This window comes from Lampetra planeri, unplaced genomic scaffold (assembly GCF_965212315.1).
Source record: "Lampetra planeri unplaced genomic scaffold, kcLamPlan1.2.h2 scaffold_411, whole genome shotgun sequence".
In the NCBI taxonomy this organism is placed as follows: domain Eukaryota; kingdom Metazoa; phylum Chordata; class Hyperoartia; order Petromyzontiformes; family Petromyzontidae; genus Lampetra; species Lampetra planeri.
Window position 1 is genome coordinate 37,501 of NW_027615234.1, and position 20,962 is coordinate 58,462.

At 56.2% G+C, this 20,962-nt stretch overlaps 1 protein-coding gene across 1 annotated transcript in view; it reads left to right on the forward strand.

The window, feature by feature from the left end:
- The window catches only part of LOC144741056 (uncharacterized), a gene marked incomplete at both ends in the record, with an annotated part of 46,978 nt that extends 27,659 nt beyond the window's left edge, over positions 1 to 19,319 (forward strand). The window contains 9 exons of the mRNA XM_078623734.1: positions 5,319 to 5,567; positions 6,426 to 6,638; positions 8,961 to 9,173; positions 12,706 to 12,867; positions 13,508 to 13,636; positions 14,777 to 14,865; positions 15,427 to 15,550; positions 16,676 to 16,884; positions 19,205 to 19,319. Coding sequence (XP_078479860.1) covers positions 5,319 to 5,567; positions 6,426 to 6,638; positions 8,961 to 9,173; positions 12,706 to 12,867; positions 13,508 to 13,636; positions 14,777 to 14,865; positions 15,427 to 15,550; positions 16,676 to 16,884; positions 19,205 to 19,319 — 1,503 coding nt within the window. The remainder of the gene's footprint in view (positions 1 to 5,318; positions 5,568 to 6,425; positions 6,639 to 8,960; positions 9,174 to 12,705; positions 12,868 to 13,507; positions 13,637 to 14,776; positions 14,866 to 15,426; positions 15,551 to 16,675; positions 16,885 to 19,204) is intronic.
- Positions 19,320 to 20,962: the final 1,643 nt, after the last annotated feature.

A 20,962-nucleotide genomic window follows, 5' to 3' on the forward strand; every position in this document is an offset into this window, starting at 1 on the left:
ACCTGGGTCAGAGATTGAACTTGGAGTTTTGCAGTCAGAGCCCTGACACACGGGGACACCTGGGTCAAAGATTGAACTTAGAGATTTGCAGTCAGAGCACTGATACACGGGACACCTCGGTCAGGGATTGAACTTAGAGATTTGCAGTCAGAGCACTGATACACGGGGACACCTGGGTCAGGGATTGAACTTAGAGTTTTGCAGTCAGAGCACTGATACACAGGACACCTGGGTCAGAGATTGAACTTAGAGTTTTGCAGTCACTGGCTCAGAGCACTGATACACGTGACACCTGGGTCAGGGATTGAACTTACAGATTTGCAGTCAGAGCACTGATACACGGTGACACCTGGGTCAGAGATTGAACTTAGAGTTTTGCAGTCAGAGCACTGACACATGGGGACACCTGGGTCAGGGATTGAACTTAGAGTTTTGCAGTCACTGGCTCAGAGCACTGACACACGGGACACCTGGGTCAGAGATTGAACTTAGAGTTTTGCAGTCACTGGCTCAGAGCATTGACACATGGGGACACCTGGGTCAGGGATTGAACTTAGAGTTTTGCAGTCAGAGCACTGATACACGGGACACCTGGGTCAGGGATTGAACTTAGAGTTTTGCAGTCAGAGCACTGACACATGGGGACACCTGGGTCAGGGATTGAACTTAGAGTTTTGCAGTCAGAGCACTGACACATGGGGACACCTGGGTCAGGGATTGAACTTAGAGTTTTGCAGTCAGAGCACTGACACATGGGGACACCTGGGTCAGAGATTGAACTTAGAGTTTTGCAGTCAGAGCACTGATACACGGGACACCTGGGTCAGGGATTGAACTTAGAGTTTTGCAGTCAGAGCACTGACACATGGTGACACCTGGGTCAGGGATTGAACTTAGAGTTTTGCAGTCAGAGCACTGATACACGGGACACCTGGGTCAGGGATTGAACTTAGAGTTTTGCAGTCAGAGCACTGATACACGGGACACCTGGGTCAGGGATTGAACTTAGAGTTTTGCAGTCAGAGCACTGATACACGGTGCCACCTGGGTCAGGGATTGAACTTAGAGATTTGCAGTCAGAGCACTGATACACGGGACACCTGGGTCAGGGATTGAACTTAGAGTTTTGCAGTCAGAGCACTGATACACGGGACACCTGGGTCAGGGATTGAACTTAGAGTTTTGCAGTCAGAGCACTGATACACGGGACACCTGGGTCAGGGATTGAACTTAGAGTTTTGCAGTCAGAGCACTGATACACGGGACACCTGGGTCAGGGATTGAACTTAGAGATTTGCAGTCAGAGCACTGATACACGGGACACCTGGGTCAGGGATTGAACTTAGAGTTTTGCAGTCAGAGCACTGATACACGGGACACCTGGGTCAGGGATTGAACTTAGAGTTTTGCAGTCACTGGCTCAGAGCACGGATACACGGTGACACCTGGGTCAGGGATTGAACTTAGAGATTTGCAGTCAGAGCACTGATACACGGGACACCTGGGTCAGGGATTGAACTTAGAGTTTTGCAGTCACTGGCTCAGAGCACGGATACACGGTGACACCTGGGTCAGGGATTGAACTTAGAGTTTTGCAGTCAGAGCACTGATACACGGGACACCTGGGTCAGGGATTGAACTTAGAGTTTTGCAGTCAGAGCACTGATACACGGGACACCTGGGTCAGGGATTGAACTTAGAGTTTTGCAGTCAGAGCACTGATACACGGGACACCTGGGTCAGAGATTGAACTTAGAGTTTTGCAGTCACTGGCTCAGAGCACTGATACACGTGACACCTGGGTCAGAGATTGAACTTAGAGATTTGCAGTCAGAGCACTGATACACGGTGCCACCTGGGTCAGGGATTGAACTTAGAGTTTTGCAGTCACTGGCTCAGAGCACTGATACACGGGACACCTGGGTCAGGGATTGAACTTAGAGTTTTGCAGTCAGAGCACTGATACACGGGACACCTGGGTCAGGGATTGAACTTAGAGTTTTGCAGTCACTGGCTCAGAGCACGGATACACGGTGACACCTGGGTCAGGGATTGAACTTAGAGTTTTGCAGTCAGAGCACTGATACACGGGACACCTGGGTCAGAGATTGAACTTAGAGTTTTGCAGTCACTGGCTCAGAGCACTGATACACGTGACACGTGGGTCAGGGATTGAACTTACAGATTTGCAGTCAGAGCACTGATACATGGGGACACCTGGGTCAGGGATTGAACTTAGAGTTTTGCAGTCAGAGCACTGATACATGGGGACACCTGGGTCAGAGATTGAACTTAGAGTTTTGCAGTCACTGGCTCAGAGCATTGACACATGGGGACACCTGGGTCAGAGATTGAACTTAGAGTTTTGCAGTCACTGGCTCAGAGCATTGACACATGGGGACACCTGGGTCAGGGATTGAACTTAGAGTTTTGCAGTCAGAGCACTGATACACGGGACACCTGGGTCAGGGATTGAACTTAGAGTTTTGCAGTCAGAGCACTGACACATGGGGACACCTGGGTCAGAGATTGAACTTAGAGTTTTGCAGTCACTGACTCAGAGCACTGACACATGGGGACACCTGGGTCAGGGATTGAACTTAGAGTTTTGCAGTCAGAGCACTGATACACGGGACACCTGGGTCAGGGATTGAACTTAGAGTTTTGCAGTCAGAGCACTGACACATGGGGACACCTGGGTCAGAGATTGAACTTAGAGTTTTGCAGTCACTGACTCAGAGCACTGACACATGGGGACACCTGGGTCAGAGATTGAACTTAGAGTTTTGCAGTCACTGGCTCAGAGCACTGATACACGGGACACCTGGGTCAGAGATTGAACTTAGAGTTTTGCAGTCAGAGCACTGACACATGGGGACACCTGGGTCAGGGATTGAACTTAGAGATTTGCAGTCACTGGCTCAGAGCACTGACACACGGGACACCTGGGTCAGAGATTGAACTTAGAGTTTTGCAGTCAGAGCACTGACACATGGGGACACCTGGGTCAGGGATTGAACTTAGAGTTTTGCAGTCACTGGCTCAGAGCACTGACACACGGGACACCTGGGTCAGAGATTGAACTTAGAGTTTTGCAGTCACTGGCTCAGAGCATTGACACATGGGGACACCTGGGTCAGAGATTGAACTTAGAGTTTTGCAGTCACTGGCTCAGAGCACTGATACACGGGACACCTGGGTCAGAGATTGAACTTAGAGTTTTGCAGTCAGAGCACTGATACACGGGACACCTGGGTCAGGGATTGAACTTAGAGTTTTGCAGTCAGAGCACTGACACATGGGGACACCTGGGTCAGGGATTGAACTTAGAGTTTTGCAGTCACTGACTCAGAGCACTGATACATGGGGACACCTGGGTCAGAGATTGAACTTAGAGTTTTGCAGTCACTGACTCAGAGCACTGACACATGGGGACACCTGGGTCAGAGATTGAACTTAGAGTTTTGCAGTCACTGGCTCAGAGCATTGACACATGGGGACACCTGGGTCAGAGATTGAACTTAGAGTTTTGCAGTCACTGGCTCAGAGCACTGACACATGGGGACACCTGGGTCAGAGATTGAACTTAGAGTTTTGCAGTCACTGGCTCAGAGCATTGACACATGGGGACACCTGGGTCAGAGATTGAACTTAGAGTTTTGCAGTCACTGGCTCAGAGCACTGATACACGTGACACCTGGGTCAGGGATTGAACTTGGATTTAAACCACAACCAACACATTGGACACCTGCACTCGGATCAGAACTTGCTCTGGCTCAGAGCACCGATACGTGAGACTCGCAAAGCCAGGGACAGAACTTAGGATATCACAAGTGTTCCCTAACAGCACTTGCCCCAACAGCCCGAGTAGGCCACCTGGGGGAACCTTTGCCTTTGTGCGCTCACATGGATGTGCGTGCGAGCGCGCGTTCAGCTGTCGGGGAGCGGTGGCGCAGCGGTTAGCGCGCTGCGCTGCGAACCCGGCGGCCCGAGTTCGATTCCCGCCCACGCCCGACACCAGTTACTATCATCTGAACCGGTCCTGGGCCTCCCCTTGGTCGACTCAGCCTCAAATGAGTATCCGGTGCGGTGTTTGGCAAACATCGCCGCTCGGGGAAGACAAAGGCGGCCGGGCGTGGTGCTGGCTAGCCACATCTCCCCCCCCACTTCCATGTCGTTCCGGCCTTCATAGGTGCTACTCGCTAACAGCACTTGGCCCAAAAATCTGTTAGGGCTATGCGGGGGGTCTTTGTCTTTGTGAGTACGTGAGTGCGAGAGCACTAGTGTAGCGGTTAGCACACTTCACGGCCAGCACCGGCGACGGTCATCAGTACCGGTGCTGGGCCTCCCCTAGGTCGACTCGGCCTCGAGTGAGCAGCCGCCACGGTGTGTGGCAAACATCACCGCTCGGGGGGAGACAAAGGCGGCCGGGCGTGGGTGCTGCCCCCCCCCCCCTTCGTACGCCACAGCGTGGGCCACTCGCCAAAGCGGCACTTGCCCCAACGAGTCTGAGTGGGTTAGTGGGTGAGTGGGTGAGTGGGTGAGTGGGTGAGTGGGTTAGTGGGTGAGTGGGTGAGTGGGTTAGTGGGTGAGTGAGTTAGTGGGTGAGTGGGTGAGTGGGTGAGTGGGTTAGTGGGTTAGTGGGTGAGTGGGTGAGTGAGTTAGTGGGTGAGTGGGTGAGTGGGTTAGTGGGTGAGTGGGTGAGTGGGTGAGTGGGTTAGTGGGTGAGTGGGTTAGTGGGTGAGTGAGTTAGTGGGTGAGTGGGTGAGTGGGTTAGTGGGTTAGTGGGTGAGTGGGTGAGTGGGTGAGTGAGTTAGTGGGTGAGTGGGTGAGTGGGTTAGTGGGTGAGTGGGTTAGTGGGTGAGTGGGTGAGTGGGTGAGTGGGTTAGTGGGTGAGTGGGTTAGTGGGTGAGTGAGTTAGTGGGTGAGTGGGTGAGTGGGTTAGTGGGTTAGTGGGTGAGTGGGTGAGTGGGTGAGTGAGTTAGTGGGTGAGTGGGTGAGTGGGTTAGTGGGTGAGTGGGTTAGTGGGTGAGTGGGTGAGTGGGTTAGTGGGTGAGTGGGTTAGTGGGTGAGTGAGTTAGTGGGTGAGTGGGTGAGTGGGTGAGTGGGTTAGTCGGTGAGTGGGTGAGTGGGTGAGTGGGTTAGTGGGTTAGTGGGTGAGTGAGTTAGTGGGTGAGTGGGTGAGTGGGTGAGTGGGTTAGTCGGTGAGTGGGTGAGTGGGTGAGTGGGTTAGTGGGTTAGTGGGTGGGTGGATGAGTGGGTGAGTGGGTTGGTAGGATGGGGAGCTCAGCACCTTTGTCTTTGCCTTCGCCCGTCAGCTGTCGGACTCGAAGCGCCGTCTGGAGGAGGCCGGCGCGGCCCAGGAGACGCTCGAGGAGTCGAGGCGCAAGATGGCCAAGGAGGTGGAGGTGCTGACCCAGAGCCTGGAGGAGAAGACGGCGGCCTGCGACAAGTCCGACAAGACGCGCAACCGCCTGCAGCAGGAGCTGGAGGACGTCGTCATGGACTTGGATCACCAGCGGCAGGTGGTGGCCACGCTGGAGAAGAAGCAGAAGAAGTTCGACCAGGTGCGTCGCGCACGCACGCACGCACGCGCGCACGCGCACGCACACGCACGCACGCACACGCACGTACGCACGCACGCACGCGCACGCACGCGCACACACGCACGCACACGCACGTACGCACACGCACGTACGCACGCACGCACGCGCACGCACGCGCACACACGCACGCACACGCAGCCGCCGGCGAGGTGTGCGGCGGGTGGCGGTGGCGGCGGTGGTGGTGCGATGGATGGTGGTTGGTGGTAGTGGTGATGATGGCGGTGGTGGTGGTGGCGGTGGTGGTGGTGATGAGGATGATGGTGGTGGTGCAATGGATGGTGGTTGGTGGTGGTAGTGGTGATGGTGGTGGTGGTGGTGATGATCGTGATGGTGGTGGTGAAGATGGTGGTGATGATGGTGGTGCAATAGATGATGGTGATGGTAGTGGTGATGATGATGGTGGTGGTGATGGTGGTGCAATGAATGGTTGTGATGGTGGTCCAATGGATGCCAATGATGGCGGTGATGATGGTGATGATGGCGATGATGATGGTGATGGTGGTGCAATGGATGGTTGTGATGGTGGTCAAATGGACGCCGATGATGGCGGTGATGATGGTGATGATGGTGATGGTGGTGCAATGGATGGTTGCGATGGTGGTCCAATGGACGCTGATGATAGCGGTGATGATCGTGATGATGGTGATGGCGGTGCAATGATTGGTTGCGATAGTGGTCCAATGGACACCTACCTCCACCAATCGATCGATCGGCGGTTGGCACACAGCTGACGACGCCGCCTATAATCGCAAACTGATGCTCACTCCCCACCCCCCTCCCCCCTCCCCACCCACCCACCCACCCACCCCACACCGTCAGATGCTGGCGGAGGAGAAGGCCGTGTCGTCGCGCTACGCGGACGAGCGCGACCGCGCCGAGGCGGAGGCTCGCGAGCGGGAGACCCGGGCGTTGTCGCTCGCCCGCGAACTCGACGAGGCGTCGTCCGCCCGCGACGACCTCGAGAAGGCCAACCGCTCCCTGCGCGCCGAGATGGACGACCTCGTCAGCTCCAAGGACGACGTCGGCAAGAGCGTGAGAGTCGCCCGCCCGCCCGCCCGCTCGACCGCTCGACCGATCGATGGGTCGCGCGCGTGCTTGTGTCACCCGTGTCAATGCCCCGCCCGCTGATCTATCTGCTCCTCCAACTCTCCCGTTTGCACATTGTTCTTCTCGTCGCTCGTCCACCCGTTTAGTCCATTGTTCTACCCACTCGCCCACCCATTTGTCCATTGTTCTGTCTACTCGCCCACCCATTTGTCCATTGTTCTGCCCACTCGCCCACCCGTTGGTCCATTGTCCTGTCCACTCACCCACCCATTGTCCATTGTTCTGCCCACTCGCCCACCCATTTGTCCATTGTTCTACCCACTCGCCCACCCATTTGTCCATTGTTCTACCCACTCGCCCACCCATTTGTCCATTGTTCTGCCCACTCGCCCACCCATTTGTCCATTGTTCTACCCACTCGCCCACCCATTTGTCCATTGTTCTACCCACTCACCCACCCATTGTCCATTGTTCTGCCCACTCGCCCACCCATTTGTCCATTGTTCTACCCACTCGCCCACCCATTTGTCCATTGTTCTACCCACTCGCCCACCCATTTGTCCATTGTTCTGCCCACTCGCCCACCCATTTGTCCATTGTTCTACCCACTCGCCCACCCATTTGTCCATTGTTCTACCCACTCGCCCCCACCCATTTGTCCATTGTTCTGCCCACTCGCCCACCCATTTGTCCATTGTTCTGTCTACTCGCCCACCCATTTGTCCATTGTTCTGCCCACTCGCCCACCCGTTGGTGCATTGTCCTGTCCACTCACCCACCCATTGTCCATTGTTCTGCCCACTCGCCCACCCATTTGTCCATTGTTCTACCCACTCACCCACCCATTTGTCCATTGTTCTACCCACTCGCCCACCCATTTGTCCATTGTTCTGCCCACTCGCCCACCCATTTGTCCATTGTTCTGCCCACTCGCCCACCCATTTGTCCATTGTTCTACCCACTCGCCCACCCATTTGTCCATTGTTCTGCCCACTCGCCCACCCATTTGTCCATTGTTCTGCCCACTCGCCCACCCATTTGTCCATTGTTCTGTCTACTCGCCCACCCATTTGTCCATTGTTCTGCCCACTCGCCCACCCCATTTGTCCATTGTTCTACCCACTCGCCCACCCATTTGTCCATTGTTCTGCCCACTCGCCCACCCATTTGTCCATTGTTCTGCCCACTCGCCCACCCATTTGTCCATTGTTCTGCCCACTCGCCCACCCATTTGTCCATTGTTCTGTCTACTCGCCCACCCATTTGTCCATTGTTCTGCCCACTCGCCCACCCGTTGGTCCATTGTCCTGTCCACTCACCCACCCATTGTCCATTGTTTTACCCACTCGCCCACCCATTGTCCATTGTTCTGCCCACTCGCCCACCCATTTGTCCATTGTTTTACCCACTCGCCCACCCATTGTCCATTGTTCTGCCCACTCACCCACCCATTTGTCCATTGTCCTGTACACTCACCCACCCATTGTCCATTGTTCTGCCCACTCGCCCACCCATTGGTCCATTGTTCTAACCACTCACCCACCCGTGTGTCCATTGTTCTACCCACTCGCCCACCCATTGTCCATTGTTCTACCCACTCGCCCACCCGTGTGTCCATTGTTCTACCCACTCGCCCACCCATTGTCCATTGTTTTAACCACTCCTGTTAGTCCAAGGTGAAGGTGGGAGGGTGGTGGCAAAATGTGGTTGCGCTCCCTCTAGTCAGTTTAACTTGGCGTGAGCTCACGAGAGGTGGGGGGGGGTCAGTGGTTACCAAACTCAGAACGAGAAAGAGACAGAAGATGCAGAGCGGAGGGTGAAGCAGTGGATGTGACAATGGTGGTGGTGGCTTCCGTGGTGGTGGTGGTGGTGGTGGTGGTCGTGTTGGTGGTGGTGGCGGTGGTGGTGGTGGTGGTGGTCGTGTTGGTGTTGGTGTTGGTGGCGGCTGTGGTGGTGGCCGTGGTGGTGGCAGCGGTGGTGATGGTGGCGGTGGTGGTGGTGGCGGTGGTCGTCGTGTTGGTGGTGGTGGCTGTGGTGGTGGCCGTGGTGGTGGCAGCGGTGGTGATGGTGGCGGTGATGGTGGCGATGGTGATGGCAGCGGTGGTGGTGGTGGTGATGGTGGCTGTGGTGGTGGCGGTGGTGGTGGTTGCGGTGGTGGTGATGGTGGCGGTGGTCGTGTTGGTAGTGGTGGTGGCCGTGGTGATGGCGGCAGCAGCCGTGGTGGCCGTGACGGTGGCCGCGTTGGTAGCGGCGTTCGCTCACCGCGCGTGCCCCGGTCTCCGCCTGCGGCCGCGCCGGCGCCTTCAGGTGCACGAGCTGGAGAAGTCGAAGCGTGCGCTGGAGCAGCAGGTGGGCGAGATGAAGACGCAGCTGGAGGAGCTGGAGGACGAGCTGCAGGCCACGGAGGACGCCAAGCTGCGGCTGGAGGTGACGCTGCAGGCGCTGCGGGCGCAGTTCGAGCGCGACCTGCAGCAGCGCGACGACAGCAACGAGGAGAAGGCGCGCACGCTCGCCAAGCAGGTGAGGGTCGCTCGCGAACTCACACACGCTCGCCAAGCAGGTGAGGGTCGCTCGCGAACTCACGCACGCTCGCCAAGCAGGTGAGGGTCGCTCGCGAACTCACGAACTCACTCGCGGACTCACGAATTCACTCGCGGACTCACTCGCGAACTCACACACGCTCGCCAAGCAGGTGAGGGTCGCTCGCGAACTCACGAACTCACTCGCGGACTCACGAATTCACTCGCGGACTCACTCGCGAACTCACACACGCTCGCCAAGCAGGTGAGGGTCGCTCGCGAACTCACGAACTCACTCGCGGACTCACGAACTCACTCGCGAACTCACACACGCTCGCCAAGCAGGTGAGGGTCGCTCGCGAACTCACGAACTCACTCGCGGACTCACGAATTCACTCGCGGACTCACTCGCGAACTCACACACGCTCGCCAAGCAGGTGAGGGTCGCTCGCGAACTCACGAACTCACTCGCGGACTCACGAACTCACTCGCGAACTCACGCACGCTCGCCAAGCAGATGAGGGTCGCTCGCGAATTCACTCGCGAACTCACTCGCGAACTCACACACGCTCGCCAAGCAGGTGAGGGTCGCTCGCGAACTCACGAACTCACTCGCGGACTCACGAACTCACTCGCGAACTCACACACGCTCGCCAAGCAGGTGAGGGTCGCTCACGAATTCACTCGCGAACTCACTCGCGAACTCACACACGCTCGCCAAGCAGGTGAGGGTCGCTCGCGAACTCACGAACTCACTCGCGGACTCACGAACTCACTCGCGAACTCACACACGCTCGCCAAGCAGGTGAGGGTCGCTCACGAATTCACTCGCGAACTCACGCACGAACTCACGCACGAACTCACGCACGCTCGCCAAGCAGGTGAGGGTCGCTCGCGAACTCACGAACTCACTCACGAACTCACTCGCGAACTCACGCACGCTCGCCAAGCAGGTGAGGGTCGCTCGCGAACTCACTCGCGAACTCACTCGCGCACTCACGAACTCACTCGCGAACTCACTCGCGAACTCACACACGCTCGCCAAGCAGGTGAGGGTCGCTCGCGAACTCACTCGCGAACTCACTCGCGGACTCACGAATTCACTCGCGGACTCACGAATTCACTCACGAACTCACGCACGAACTCACGCACGCTCGCCAAGCAGGTGAGGGTCGCTCGCGAACTCACTCGCGAACTCACGAACTCACTCGCAGACTCACGAATTCACTCACGAACTCACTCGCGAACTCACACACGCTCGCCAAGCAGGTGAGGGTCGCTCGCGAACTCACTCGCGAACTCACGAACTCACTCGCGGACTCACGAATTCACTCACGAACTCACTCGCGAACTCACACACGCTCGCCAAGCAGGTGAGGGTCGCTCACGAATTCACTCGCGAACTCACGCACGAACTCACGCACGAACTCACGCACGAACTCACGCATGCTCGCCAAGCTGGTGAGGGTCGCTCGCGAACTCACTCGCGAACTCACGAACTCACTCGCGAACTCACGCACGCTCGCCAAGCAGGTGAGGGTCGCGCTCGGACACTCTCTACGTGAGTCTATGGGTCTCTGTGTGAGTCTATGGGTCTCTACGTGAGTCTATGGGTCTCTGTGTGAGTCTATGGGTCTCTGTGTGAGTCTATGTGTCTCTGTGTGAGTCTATGTGTCTCTGTGTGAGTCTATGGTTCTCCGAGTGAGTCTATGGGTCTCTGTGTGAGTCTATGGTTCTCTGTGTGAGTCTATGTTTCTCTGTGTGAGTCTATGGGTCTCTGTGTGAGTCTATGTGTCTCTGTGTGAGTCTATGGTTCTCTGTGTGAGTCTATGGGTCTCTGTGTGAGTCTATGTGTCTCTGTGTGAGTCTATGGTTCTTTGTGTGAGTCTATGGTTCTCTGTGTGAGTCTATGGGTCTCTGTGTGAGTCTATGGTTCTCTGTGTGAGTCTATGGGTCTTTGTGTGAGTCTATGTGTCTCTGTGTGAGTCTATGTGTCTCTGTGTGAGTCTATGGTTCTCTGTGTGAGTCTATGGGTCTCTGTGTGAGTCTATGGGTCTCTACGTGAGTCTATGGGTCTCTGTGTGAGTCTATGGGTCTCTGCGTGAGTCTATGGGTCTCTGTGTGAGTCTATGGGTCTCTGTGTGGGTCTATGGGTCTCTGTGTGGGTCTATGGGTCTCTGTGTGGGTCTATGGGTCTCTGTGTGGGTCTATGGGTCTCTGCGTGAGTCTATGGGTCTCTGTGGGAGTCTATGGGTCTCTGTGTGAGTCTATGGGTCTCTGTGTGAGTCTATGGGTCTCTGCGTGAGTCTATGGGTCTCTGTGTGAGTCTATGGGTCTCTGTGTGAGTCTATGGGTCTGTGTGAGTCTATGGGTCTCTGTGTGAGTCTATGGGTCTCTGCGTGAGTCTATGGGTCTCTGTGTGAGTCTATGGGTCTCTGTGTGAGTCTATGGGTCTCTGCGTGAGTCTATGGGTCTCTGTGTGAGTCTATGGGTCTCTGTGTGAGTCTATGGGTCTCTGTGTGAGTCTATGGGTCTCTGCGTGAGTCTATGGGTCTCTGTGTGAGTCTATGGGTCTCTGTGTGAGTCTATGGGTCTGTGTGAGTCTATGGGTCTCTGTGTGAGTCTATGGGTCTCTGCGTGAGTCTATGGGTCTCTGTGTGAGTCTATGGGTCTCTGTGTGAGTCTATGGGTCTCTGTGTGAGTCTATGGGTCTCTGAGTGAGTCTATGGGTCTCTGTGTGAGTCTATGGGTCTCTGTGTGAGTCTATGGGTCTCTGTGTGAGTCTATGGGTCTCTGCGTGAGTCTATGGGTCTCTGTGTGAGTCTATGGGTCTCTGCGTGAGTCTATGGTCTCTGTGTGAGTCTATGGGTCTCTGTGTGAGTCTATGGGTCTCTGTGTGAGTCTATGGGTCTCTGTGTGAGTCTATGGGTCTCTGTGTGAGTCTATGGGTCTCTGTGTGAGTCTATGGGTCTCTGTGTGAGTCTATGGGTCTCTGTGTGGGTCTATGGGTCTCTGTGTGAGTCTATGGGTCTCTGTGTGGGTCTATGGGTCTCTGTGTGGGTCTATGGGTCTCTGTGTGAGTCTATGGGTCTCTGTGTGAGTCTATGGGTCTCTGTGTGAGTCTATGGGTCTCTGTGTGGGTCTATGGGTCTCTGTGTGGGTCTATGGGTCTCTGTGTGAGTCTATGGGTCTCTGTGTGAGTCTATGGGTCTCTGTGTGAGTCTATGGGTCTCTGTGTGAGTCTATGGGTCTCTGTGTGAGTCTATGGGTCTCTGTGTGGGTCTATGGGTCTCTGTGTGGGTCTATGGGTCTCTGTGTGAGTCTATGGGTCTCTGTGTGAGTCTATGGGTCTCTGTGTGAGTCTATGGGTCTCTGTGTGAGTCTATGGGTCTCTGTGTGAGTCTATGGGTCTCCACATGAGTCTACGTGCCTCCGCTTGAGAGACCCATCAACTCACCGCACTTGGAGAAACCCAATCCTCGCCGGTACCGAGACGTCTCCCTGACCTCCGCGTGTCCCCCCCCCCCGGCAAGGTGCGGGAGCTCGAGTCGGAGCTTGAGGACGAGCGCAAGCAGCGGGCGGCGGCGGGCGGCGCGCGGAAGAAGCTGGAGGGAGACCTGGCGGACATGGAGGGGCAGCTGGACGCCTCCAGCAAGGCCCGCGAGGAGGTGGTCAAGCAGCTGCGCAAGCTGCAGGTGAGGAGCTGCGGCCTGATGTGCCGTGGCGGGTGGCCTGTACCGTGGCGGGCGGAGGTGCAAGCGCGCCGGGTCGTGGCGGCGAGTGTGGAGGGCGTTTGGCGGGCGCCGTCGCTGGGACGCTAGCGCGCTCCGGTGTGTCGCTCCCTCCGCCTCGACGCCTCGCACGCTTCTCAGCCCTCGCCTCGCTCCCCTTCCCTCCCTTCCTTCCATTTTTATCCCTCTCACACTCTCTCCCACCCCTCCCTCCTTGCCTCCCTCCCCTCCTCCCCCTCCTCCATCACTACCCCTCTCACACTCTCTCCCACCCCTCCCTCCCTCCCTCCATCTCTACACCTCTCAAACTCTCACCCCCTCCCTCCCTCCATCTCATTCCTTTCCTCCCTCCCTCCCTCCCTGAATCTCCTCCCCCTCCCCTCCTTCCCTAATCCTCTCCCCTCTCCCCCCTCCCCTCCTTCCCTAACCCTCTCCCCTCTCTCCTCCCCTCCCCTCCCCTCCTTCCCTAACCCTCTCCCCTCTCCCCCCTCCCCTCCCGTCCTTCCCTAACCCTCTCCCCTCTCCCCCCTCCCCTCCTTCCCTAACCCTCTCCCCTCCTTCCCCCCTCCCCTCCCCCCTCCCCTCCCCCCCCCTCCCCCCGCAGGCCCAGCTGAAGGATGTGCAGCGGGAGGCGGAGGAGGCTCACAGCTCGCGCGAGGAGGTGGCGGCGCAGGCTCGCGAGAAGGAGAAGAAGATGAAGAGCCTGGAGACGCAGCTGCTGCACCTGCAGGAGGTGCGCCAACCAGCCCAGGCCGCGGGACCAGTCCCGGTGGGGCCGGAGGAGTCCCGGTGTGACCGATGTAAACCCGGTGTGCCCACACCGGTAGAGCTCCGGTGTAGCCGAAACAGTCCCCGTGTGGCAGGCTCAGTTTTGCGGCATGGAGGCACAGCCCTGTGTGTCGGCCATTGTAGTGTCAGCGTGGCCGGGACGGCCCCTCCGTTGGCTTTAGATGGGGGGGGGTGGGGGTTGTCCCACCCCTTCCCCCGCAACCTCTTTTTCCACCGGCACATCCGAGCCGTGCCGGGGGAACCCGTGCCCGGGGCCAGCCGTGTCGCGGCTCAGGAGGGGGCCCCGGAAGGTTGCCTTTCCACCGCAGAAGCCGAGCCGCGCCACCCACGCCAGACGGCGTCCAACGAGCGGAGGCGCGGTAGTGACACCGCATCCTCACCGCATGCAGGCCGGCGTCACGTGCGCACGGGCGGGCGCGTCGTTAGCTAGCCCCGCTCCTCCTCCTCGTGGCCCCGCTTGGCCACGAGGCAGATTCAGAAGTCCTCTCGCGAGGCCGGCGGCGTCGTCACGGTGTTCCGGCTCGGCAGACAGCCTCGTGCTGCTGGCGCGGGGGGTGTGGCGGGGAGAAAAGGGTTACCGAGTCAACGCCCCACCGCCCCGCTCGCCCCGCCGTGCACGACACGTGCTTTTGTCGTCGTCTTGTCGTCGTTGTTGTTGTTGTTGTTGTTCTTGGTTCTTTCGGTAAAGTCGCGTAGAAGGAAAAAAAATGATAATAATAATAATAACATAAATACAATTCTCACGACGTTTCGGCCACAACGCAAGCAGCCGTCCTCAGGTGAAGAACAGGTCTGTCGGAAAGACAGCGTCTGATGACCTGTCGGGAAGGCAGCGTCTGATGACCTGTTCTTCACCTGAGGACGGCTGCTTGCGTTGTGGCCGAAACGTCGTGAGAATTGTATTTTATTATGTTTTAGTTTTATTATTTTATTACTTCCCTTCTACGTGACGACTTTACCGAAAGAACCAAGAAGATGAATCCCTGCAGTCACGAAAGAAGCTTTAAATCGAAAGTTGTTGTTTATTGTTGTTGTTGTTTATTGTTGTTGTTTATTGTGTTGTTGTCGTCGTGTACGTTTGCAGGAGTTGGCGGCGGCTGAGCGAGCGCGCCGCACCGTGGAGCAGGAGAGAGACGACCTGGCCGAGGAGATCGCGGGGAACACGAGCGGCAAGTGAGTGTGCGACACAGCAGCCCTACCGCCCTGCGACAGCCCCAACCCTCCCCCTCTCCTCCACCTCCTTCCTGCCCCTGCACCACCACGCCCGCGGCCGGCACCCTCTTCCCTCCTGGCACTCGCCAACGGCCACGGTTACACCATTGGAACCTCATTTGGCAGTAAAAAATATGATAATTGTTTTTTTTTTACCCTTCTATCTGGCAACAAAACTGACACCTTTTTTACAAGGAGTCAAGCTTGCATAGACCACAATACCTGCGGTCATAATGCAAACAAAAAACACAACTCTGATAATATATGCACTGTCCTTGAAGTTGATTGGTCCACACCCGAGACAGCTTTCCTTAGAGCTCTAACTTCAAGGACAGTGCATACATTATCAGAGTTATGTTTTTTGTTTGCATTATGGCTGCAGGTATTGTGGTCTATGCAAACATGACTCCTTGTAAAAAAGGTGTCAGTTTTGTTGCCAGATAGAAGGGTAAAAAAAACAATCACCAACGGCCACGGCGTTTGTCTCCGTGCGCGTGGCGGTGGCGGTGATGGTGGCGGCAGGTCGGCCATGATGGATGACAAGCGGCGCCTGGAGGCGAGAATCTCGCAGCTGGAGGAGGAGCTGGAGGAGGAACAGGGAGCTACGGAGCTCTCCAACGAGCGGCTACGCAAGGCGTCCGCGCAGGTACGTAGGCCTCGGCAAGGTAAGGTAAAAGTTAAACGGAAAAAAAAAACAAGACTGCCTTTACCCTACCTTTTACCTTACGACAATACAATCGCTCTACCCTTACCTTTGACCCTTTAGCAGGTAAGGTAAAAGGTCAAAGGTAAAATGCTACGAGCCTACCTTTACCCTACCTTTTACCCTCATCCCATACAAATTATCCGATTACAGGGAAATTACTGGGGTACTACACATGAGAAAGGTTTTTAACGATGCATGCTATAAGGTAGAGCGCTTCATACATATAGAATACTCTCGAATCGGGCGTTGAGGCTGTCGACGAAACCGTCCTCCATAACAACCTCCACGTCCCAGTCGTCTTGGTCGATGGCGATCTCATCAACGACCTGATCGAGTGCGTCATCGCCATCGTCCTCGGACGAACGACAGGCAATAAGATCCTGCGTCGCTCCGGCCCAGTTAGACGGAACCTTCAGGCAGCCGACGTCCCGAGCTCGCTGCCTGGGGGGCGAGCGCGTTGTTCTTCTTGAGGTGGGTTCTCTACCCTGACGCGTTCGTGTGGGTGGAAAACCACTTCCCTTGCTTGTACATGGGGATCACCCTCCATCCAATGGTGCGCGCGTTTGCTCCCACGGACTACGTCCTCTAGTGCCTCGACCTCAAGGACGTGGTCCGTCTCCATCTGGTCCGACACCAATGATCGCAATTTAAAACGGAGGCCACGGACTGCGCCACGCAGCTTTTAGCGGTAAACAAGGCACCGTAGTTACCGGGTAATACTTCGCGCTACCTTTACCCTACCGGGTATGTCTTCCGAGCTACCTTTACCCTACCCTTTACCTTACCCCCTGGCATGTCGAAACCTTTACCCTTTTACCTTTACCCTTTTACCCGATTAAAAAGGTCATTTACCTTACCTTGCCGAGGCCTACAGGTATGGCCGGGTTGACGGGGTGGGGGGGGGGGGCGGGACGGGGGAGAAGGAAATGGGGGATATAGGTCGGGGGGGAGGGGGGGAGGAGACGCCGATGATTTAGCGACAACACCGACGCCCCCGTCGGGGACGACCGAGAATCTACGGCGGCGGCGTCCCTCTCACCGCGCCCCTCCCCTCCCCCCCTCCAGGCAGAGCAGCTGAGCTCGGAGCTGACCGGCGAGCGTGGCCAGTCGCAGCGAGCGGAGAGCGCCCGCCAGCAGCTCGAGCGGCAGAACAAGGAGCTGCAGGTGAAGCTGCAGGAGATGGAGGCGGCCTTCCGCTCCAAGGCCAAGTCGTCGCAGGCCGCGCTCGAGGCCAAGATCGGCCAGCTGGAGGAGCAGCTCGATGTGGAGACAAAGTACGCCTCGCCGAGGACACCACCACCACCAACGCCACCACCACCACCGCCACCACCCCGCCAGCCCACCCCCGCCACCACCACCACCACCGCCACCACTACCACGGCTACCGCCACCCACCGCCACCACCGCCACCACCACCACGGCCACCGCCACCACCGCCACCACCACCCACCACCCGCCACCGCAACACACCGGCGCTGGAATCACGATGGAATCGGAACGCCGCACCACCATCCCCCCCCCCACCACCATCACCACCGCCACCGCAACACACCGGCGCTGGAATCGCGATGGAATCGGAACGCCGCACCACCATCCCCCCCCCCACCACCATCACCACCGCCTTGCGGAAATCGGGATAGCCAATTGCGCTAATCGGAGGTGCAGGGGAAGGATAACAAACTGTGGGTTTCTGTGTGAGTCTGTGGGTCTCTGTGTGAGTCTATAGGTCTTTGTCCCATTCTATAGGTCTCTGTGTAAGTCTATGGGTATCTGTAAGTCTATAAGTCTGTGAGAGTCTATGGCTCTCTGTGTGAGTCTATGGTCTCTGTGTGAGTCTATGGGTCTCTGTGTGAGTCTATGGGTCTCTGTGTGAGTCTACGGGTCTCTGTGTGAGTCTATGGGTCTCTGCGTGAGTCTATGGGTCTCTGTGTGAGTCTATGGGTCTCTGTAGTGAGTCTATGGGTCTCTGTGTGAGTCTACGGGTCTCTGTGTGAGTCTACGGGTCTCTGTGTGAGTCTATGGGTCTCTGTGTGAGTCTATGGGTCTCTGTGTGAGTCTATGGGTCTCTGTGTGAGTCTACGGGTCTCTGTGTGAGTCTACGGGTCTCTGTGTGAGTCTATGGGTCTCTGTGTGAGTCGATGGGTCTCTGTGTGATTCTATGTGTCTCTGTGTGAGTCTACGGGTCTCTGTGTGAGTCTACGGGTCTCTGTGTGAGTCTATGGGTCTCTGCGTGAGTCTATGGGTCTCTGTAGTGAGTCTATGGGTCTCTGTGTGAGTCTACGGGTCTCTGTGTGAGTCTACAGGTCTCTGTGTGAGTCTATGGGTCTCTGTGTGAGTCTATGGGTCTCTGTGTGAGTCTATGGGTCTCTGTGTGAGTCTACGGGTCTCTGTGTGAGTCTACGGGTCTCTGTGTGAGTCTATGGGTCTCTGTGTGAGTCTATGGGTCTCTGTAGTGAGTCTATGGGTCTCTGTGTGAGTCTATGTGTCTCTGTGTGAGTCTACGGGTCTCTGTATGAGTCTATGGGTCTCTGCGTGAGTCTATGGGTCTCTGTGTGAGTCTATGGGTCTCTGTGTGAGTCTATGGGTCTCTGTGCTGAGTCTATGGGTCTCTGCGTGAGTCTATGTCCCTCTGTGTGAGTCTATGGGTGTCTGTGTGAGTCTATGGGTCTCTGTGTGAGTCTATGGGTCTCTGCGTGAGTCTATGTCCCTCTGTGTGAGTCTATGGGTCTCTGCGTGAGTCTATGGGTCTCTGTGTGAGTCTATGGGTCTCTGCGTGAGTCTATGTCCCTCTGTGTGAGTCTATGGGTGTCTGTGTGAGTCTATGGGTCTCTGTGTGAGTCTATGGGTCTCTGCGTGAGTCTATGGGTCTCTGTGTGAGTCTATGGGTCTCTGCGTGAGTCTATGGGTCTCTGTGTGAGTCTATGGGTCTCTGCGTGAGTCTATGTCCCTCTGTGTGAGTCTATGGGTGTCTGTGTGAGTCTATGGGTCTCTGTGTGAGTCTATGGGTCTCTGCGTGAGTCTATGTCCCTCTGCGTGAGTCTATGGGTCTCTGCGTGAGTCTATGGGTCTCTGTGTGAGTCAATGGGTCTCTGTGTGAGTCTACGGGTCTCTGTGTGAGTCTATGGGTCTCTGCGTGAGTCTACGGGTCTCTGTGTGAGTCTACGGGTCTCTGTGTGAGTCTATGGGTCTCTGCGTGAGTCTATGGTCTCTGTAGTGAGTCTATGGGTCTCTGTGTGAGTCTACGGGTCTCTGTGTGAGTCTACGGGTCTCTGTGTGAGTCTATGGGTCTCTGTGTGAGTCTACGGGTCTCTGTGTGAGTCTACGGGTCTCTGTGTGAGTCTATGGGTCTCTGTGTGAGTCTATGGGTCTCTGTAGTGAGTCTATGGGTCTCTGTGTGAGTCTATGGGTCTCTGCGTGAGTCTATGTCTCTCTGTAGTGAGTCTATGTCCCTCTGTAGTGAGTCTATGTCTCTCCGTAGTGAGTCTATGTGTGTGGTTGCCGTGGCAGTACGGTAACTCGCGTAGGCCGAGCCACCGGCAGTGGCCGTGCTCGCAGGGTGACTCGCCGTTGCTTCCGTGCTCGGTGCGTCTGCAGGGAGCGAGCGAACGCCAGCAAGAAGCTTCGCAGCTCGGAGAAGCGCCTCAAAGACGTCGTGGGCCAGATGGAGGATGAGCGCCGGCAAGCGGAGCAGCACAAAGACCAGGCACGTGCACACACACACACAGGCAAAGGTCCCCCGCGTAGCCTCGACAGACTGTTGGGGCATAGTGCTACTAGCGGGCAGCAGCTGTGAAGGCTGGGCACGGCACACGAGGGGGTGGGTGGCCAACACCGCACACTTACTCACTCACACACTCGCTCACTCACCTCACTCACACACTCACTCACACACACACCACACTCACTCACTCACACACACGCTCACTCACCCACTTCACTCACACTCTCACATACTCACTCACACACACCACTCACTCTCAACACACTCACTCAACACACGCTCACTCACACACAACGCTCACTCACCCACTCACTCACACACTCACTTACTCACTCACTCACACACTCACTCACTCACTCACACACACACTCACTCACACACTCACTCACACACTCACTCACACAAACACTACACTCACTCACACACGCGCTCACAAGTCACACACTCACCCACTCACTCACTCACTCACACACACACTCACCCACTCACTCACTCACACACACACACACTCACTCACTCACACACTCACTCACTCACACTCTCACACACTCCCTCACTCACTCACTCACTCACCCACTCACTCACACACTCACTCACACACTCACCCACTCACTCTCACACTCGCTCACTCACCCACTCTCACACTCACTTCACTCTCACTCTCACACTCACTCACACACTCACTCACTCACTCACACACTCACTCACTCACTCACCCACTCACTCTCACACTCACTCACACACTCACTCACTCACTCTCACACTCACACGCTCACACACTCACTCACACACTCACTCACTCTCACACACACTCACTCACTCACACACTCACACACACACTCACCCACTCACTCACACACTCACTCACTCACTCACACACACACTCACTCACACACTCACACGCTCACTCACCCACTCACTCACACACTCACTCTCACACTCACTCACACACTCACTCTCACACTCACACACTCACTCACACACTCACTCACTCTCACACACACTCACTCACTCACACACTCACACAACACACACTCACACTCACTCACTCACTCACACTCACTCACTCACACACACACTCACTCTCACACTCACACGCTCACTCACCTCACTCACTCACACACTCACTCTCACACTCACACACACTCACACTCACACGCTCACTCACACACTCACTCACACACTCACTCACACACTCACTCACACTCACTCACACACACACTCTCACACACACACTCACTCTCACACTCACACGCTCACTCACACACTCACTCTCACACTCACTCACACACTCACTCACTCTCACACTCACACACTCACTCACTCTCACACTCACTCACTCACTCACTCATCACACTCACTCACACACTCACTCACACACTCACTCACACACACACTCACTCTCACACACACTCACACAGCTCACTCACACACCTCACTCACACACTCACACGCTCACTCACACACTCACTCTCACACTCACTCACACACTCACTCACTCACTCACTCACAACACTCACTCACACACTCACATCACTCACTCTCACTCACACACTCACTCACTCACACACTCACTACTCACTCACACTCTCACACTCACTCACTCACACACTCACTCACACACTCACTCT